The sequence below is a fragment of the Schistocerca gregaria genome, chromosome 1, assembly GCF_023897955.1.
Source record: "Schistocerca gregaria isolate iqSchGreg1 chromosome 1, iqSchGreg1.2, whole genome shotgun sequence".
Lineage (NCBI taxonomy): Eukaryota > Metazoa > Arthropoda > Insecta > Orthoptera > Acrididae > Schistocerca > Schistocerca gregaria.
The window spans coordinates 1,156,785,324-1,156,790,028 of record NC_064920.1 but is presented as its reverse complement, the minus strand read 5'-3'; the positions used below and the strand labels follow the sequence as shown (position 1 = coordinate 1,156,790,028).

Sequence of the window (4,705 nt, the reverse complement as noted above, 5' to 3'; positions counted from 1 at the left end):
AGCTGCACATTCGTCCTCGCTGTTTTGAGCCGTTGCAGCAGTGAACTCCAATTTGACGTTTAGGCTTGAGCAAGTAGCTGCAGTCGTTTACGTATTCCACGCTGATGTAGATCCAGCAGCAAACCTCGTAGTGATTAGCTCTCACGTTAAATTTACTTTAATTTTTATTGTAGGTCCGTCCGGGGCAGAACCCTTCAAAACTCTTTGAAATCCTCGATAAGTTCAGTACTTCAAAAACAGAAAAAAACAGTTACTTTTCAGTTAGGCCAACGCAACATATGCAGCGGCTAATGATGCGTGTCTGGAGATTACAATTTCTGAATGTCCTCTCACTGCCCATGCAGCTCCCTCGCCATTGAGAGACAACTTCGTGGGTCTGTGGGAGGAGTGGTTAGCGTTGGAGAAAAAGCTGAGGCCGGCGAAACCGACGACACGACCGCGGCGCATCTCCTTACGGCGACAGCGACGGCAGCAACTACTTTTAACGCACCTCCGGATAGGAAACTGTCCTTTGACGCATGGGTCTCTCCTTCGGCAGGACGACCAACTTGTGTACAGTTCTGGTAGTGCAAACCTTTTCCTACGCCAAACTGTAACTAAATGCGCTTTATACCAAGCAATTAGGGCCGCAACCCACAGACCAGTTGACCTCTGTTTTAGATCATGAACTGAATGTGTTTCGTGTGTTAAGATTCTATTTCATGACTGATCTCGTCGATAGTGGCTTAGGTAGAAGAATTTACTTTGTTTGTAAGATGGTTGCTACATCGTTTCATTTCCTGTTGACCCTGAAGACACACTTTCATGTTGCACTATTTTGAGGTTGTGTCTTTACAGTCTATGTATTTTACTCACACACTGCCCTGACTTGTCCCTGTTTTGTTGTTTGTGAACAAATGTGAGGAAGACAACCCCAAGATGGTTGTAGATTCCAATTTTTTAATTTACGTTTTGTTGGTTGCTGCTAGCAATTAATAACCACTGTTGTGTTCTTTTTGTTAAGTGTGGGTGCTGACGAAATAGCAGCTTAGCGCAATATACAAGCCAGTACCATCACAAAAACAGTCATTCAAAGAAACAACTGAGTAAATAAAGCAAACGAATGTTCACTTTAAATTTTGATTTATTCGAAACATTTGCAAATTCATTTCAAACAATTTCTAAAAAGCGTACATTAAAATTTTCTTCATGACAAGGCTACAATCAAGACTGACCCAATTTTTAAGGGCACTTCACATTGTTAGTCACATCAAAACCAGGGACTTGAGTTTTACTGGGTACGAGAAATTTACAAGCGAATGCCTTCTTCTTCGGTGGTTCAGTAACACAAAAGGACGTTTTAATGGGTCAGACCTTCTTTGGAGTAAATGCTCTTATCTTTGGAGGCCCTGTGACTATGAAGGCTGCCTTAATAGGACACACCTTCCGTTCAGTAAAGGCCCTTTTCTTCGGTGGGCCTGTAACGATAAAGGCTGTTTTGATCGGAAATGGTCCTGTTTTTAAGGGCATTACTTTCATAAGGCCAACACTAAGAGATGCTCTCAAACGACAATATTCTGCAAGGATAGAGGTGGTTGCCAAACATTCCTTATTGGAGGGCTCATCATGTATATCCAACTTCTCATTAGAGGGCTCATCAGGCCATTGTGAAGTACTTTCTGCTGAGTCTGGTGGTGGCTCAGATTCTCTTTCCAACTTCTCGTTATAGGGCTCATCAGGCCATTGTGCAGTACTTTCTACTGAGTCTGGTGGCGGCTCAGAATCTCTTTCCAACTTCTCATTATAGGGCTCATCAGGCCATTGTGCAGTACTTTCTACTGAGTCTGGTGGCGGCTCAGAATCTCTTTCCCACTTCTCGTTACAGGGCTCATCAGGCCATTGTGCAGTACTTTCTACTGAGTCTGGTGGCGGCTCAGAATCTCTTTCCAACTTCTCGTTATAGGGCTCATCAGGGCATTGTGCAGTACTTTCTACTAAGTCTGGTGGCGGCTCAGAATCTCTTTCCAACTTCTCGTTATGGGGCTCATCAGGCCATTGTGCAGTACTTTCTACTGAGTCTGGTGGCGGCTCAGAATCTCTTTCCAACTTCTCGTTATAGGGCTCATCAGGCCATTGTGCAGTACTTTCTACTGAGTCTGGTGGCGGCTCAGAATCTTTTTCCAACTTCTCGTTATAGGGCTCATCAGGCCATTGTGCAGTACCTTCTACTGAGTCTGGTGGCTGCTCAGAAACTCTTTCCAACTTCTCGTTATAGGGCTCATCAGGCCATTGTGCAGTACTTTCTACTGAGTCTGGTGGCGGCTCAGAATCTCTTTCCAACTTCTCGTTATAGGGCTCATCAGGCCATTGTGCAGTACTTTCTACTGAGTCTGGTGGCGGCTCAGAATCTCTTTCCAACTTCTCGTTATAGGGCTCATCAGGGCATTGTGCAGTACTTTCTACTGAGTCTGGTGGCGGCTCAGAATCTCTTTCCAACTTCTCGTTATGGGGCTCATCAGGCCATTGTGCAGTACTTTCTACTGAGTCTGGTGGCGGCTCAGAATGTCTTTCCAACTTCTCGTTATAGGGCTCATCACGCCATTGTGCAGTACTTTCTACTGAGTCTGGTGGCGGCTCAGAATCTTTTTCCAACTTCTCGTTATAGGGCTCATCAGGCCATTGTGCAGTACTTTCTACTGAGTCTGGTGGCGGCTCAGAATCTCTTTCCAACTTCTCGTTATAGGGCTCATCAGGCCATTGTGCAGTACTTTCTGCTGAGTCTGGTGGCGGCTCAGAATCTCTTTCCAACTTCTCATTATAGGGCTCATCAGGCCATTGTGCAGTACTTTCTACTGAGTCAGTTGGTGGCTCAGATTCTCTTTCCAACTTCTCGTTATGGGGCTCATCAGGACACTGTGCAGTACTTTCTACTGAGTCTGGTGGCGGCTCAGAATCTCTTTCCAACTTCTCGTTATAGGGCTCATCAGGCCATTGTGCAGTACTTTCTACTGAGTCTGGTGGCGGCTCAGAATCTCTTTCCAACTTCTCATTATAGGGCTCATCAGGCCATTGTGCAGTACTTTCTACTGAGTCAGGTGGTGGCTCAGATTCTCTTTCCAACTTCTCGTTATGGGGCTCATCAGGACACTGTGCAGTACTTTCTACTGAGTCTGGTGGCGGCTCAGAATCTCTTTCCAACTTCTCGTTATAGGGCTCAACAGGCCATTGTGCAGTACTTTCTACTGAGTCTGGTGGCGGCTCAGAATCTCTATCCAACTTCTCGTTATAGGGCTCATCAGGCCATTGTGCAGTACTTTCTACTGAGTCTGGTGGCGGCTCAGAATCTCTTTCCAACTTCTCGTTATAGGGCTCAACAGGCCATTGTGCAGTACTTTCTACTGAGTCTGGTGGCGGCTCAGAATCTCTATCCAACTTCTCGTTATAGGGCTCATCAGGCCATTGTGCAGTACCTTCTACTGAGTCTGGTGGCGGCTCAGAATCTCTTTCCAACTTCTCCTTATTGGGCTCATCAGGCCATTGTGCAGTACTTTCTACTGAGTCTGGTGGCGGCTCAGAATCTCTTTCCAACTTCTCGTTATAGGGCTCATCAGGCCATTGTGCAGTACTTTCTACTGAGTCTGGTGGCGGCTCAGAATCTCTTTCCAACTTCTCGTTATAGGGCTCATCAGGCCATTGTGCAGTACTTTCTACTGAGTCTGGTGGCGGCTCAGAATCTCTTTCCAACTTCTCGTTATAGGGCTTATCAGGCCATTGTGCAGTACTTTCTACTGAGTCTGGTGGCGGCTCAGAATCTCTTTCCAACTTCTCGTTATAGGGCTCATCAGGCCATTGTGCAGTACTTTCTACTGAGTCAGGTGGTGGCTCAGCATAACTCTCTAATTCCTCACCCACTGGCTCGTCATGCCAGTCTGCAAGAGATGCCACTGAGGGTGCTGGTGGTCTAGCATCCATCTCTAACTGCATATCGGGGGGCTCAGATAGGGATTCGGCAGTAGTCGCGGGTTCTGATGCTGGAGGCATGGCAACTGTCTCGAGCTGATCTGTTTTCTCATCTAGTCTTCTTCTCTGAGCGGGATGGTGTTGGCGAGTCCACTCCTGTTGGCAGAATACAGAAAGCTCGGTAAGAGACATGGAACACAAAATCATATATGTGTATTCAATGTACATAACTAGAATAATTCTGTAACTATCAGTTTGTTGCTTTTAACTATGGTAGAAGGAGAACAATTTTAAAAATAATTGATGTCTGATTATTAATGTTCGTTTGGCGCAGCTGTAATATGCGGGACCTTTTTGTGTGTACTTATTTGCGTTTAATGTTTCAGTACGAATTTTTCAGTAGCGTGTGAGTTCAGGTAATAATGGAGATGACGGCAAACGCGATGCAAAATATAATTCCGATTTACGTGTATATTTATAACTGTTTATCCCAGCAGTTAAAGATGTGTCCACTTTTTATGTAATGGTCATGTATACGTACAAGTTACGGTTATGTGGGCAAGTTCAGTATATTAAATCTATTCACCCTCACAGCTCGCACTTGTTATGGGCCGATACCTGCTTGAATGGTTCACCGGCGTTGCATCTGATTTTGTGGTGTAACTAGCTCGGCATTTTTATGAGGGAAACGCTCGTCGTCTTCTGGGACACCACCTAAATCTTCAGTGGCTACTTGGTAATACTGTGACTTTACAAATACCATCCG

General features: G+C 45.4%; 1 protein-coding gene across 1 annotated transcript; it reads right to left on the bottom strand.

Annotated features, from left to right (window-relative positions):
* Nucleotides 1-1,347: 1,347 nt before the first annotated feature.
* Nucleotides 1,348-3,963, bottom strand: LOC126294251 (uncharacterized). Its single transcript, XM_049987153.1, has one exon. The coding sequence runs from the start codon at nucleotides 3,961-3,963 to the stop codon at nucleotides 1,348-1,350; it is 2,616 nt and encodes an 871-aa protein (XP_049843110.1).
* Nucleotides 3,964-4,705: the final 742 nt, after the last annotated feature.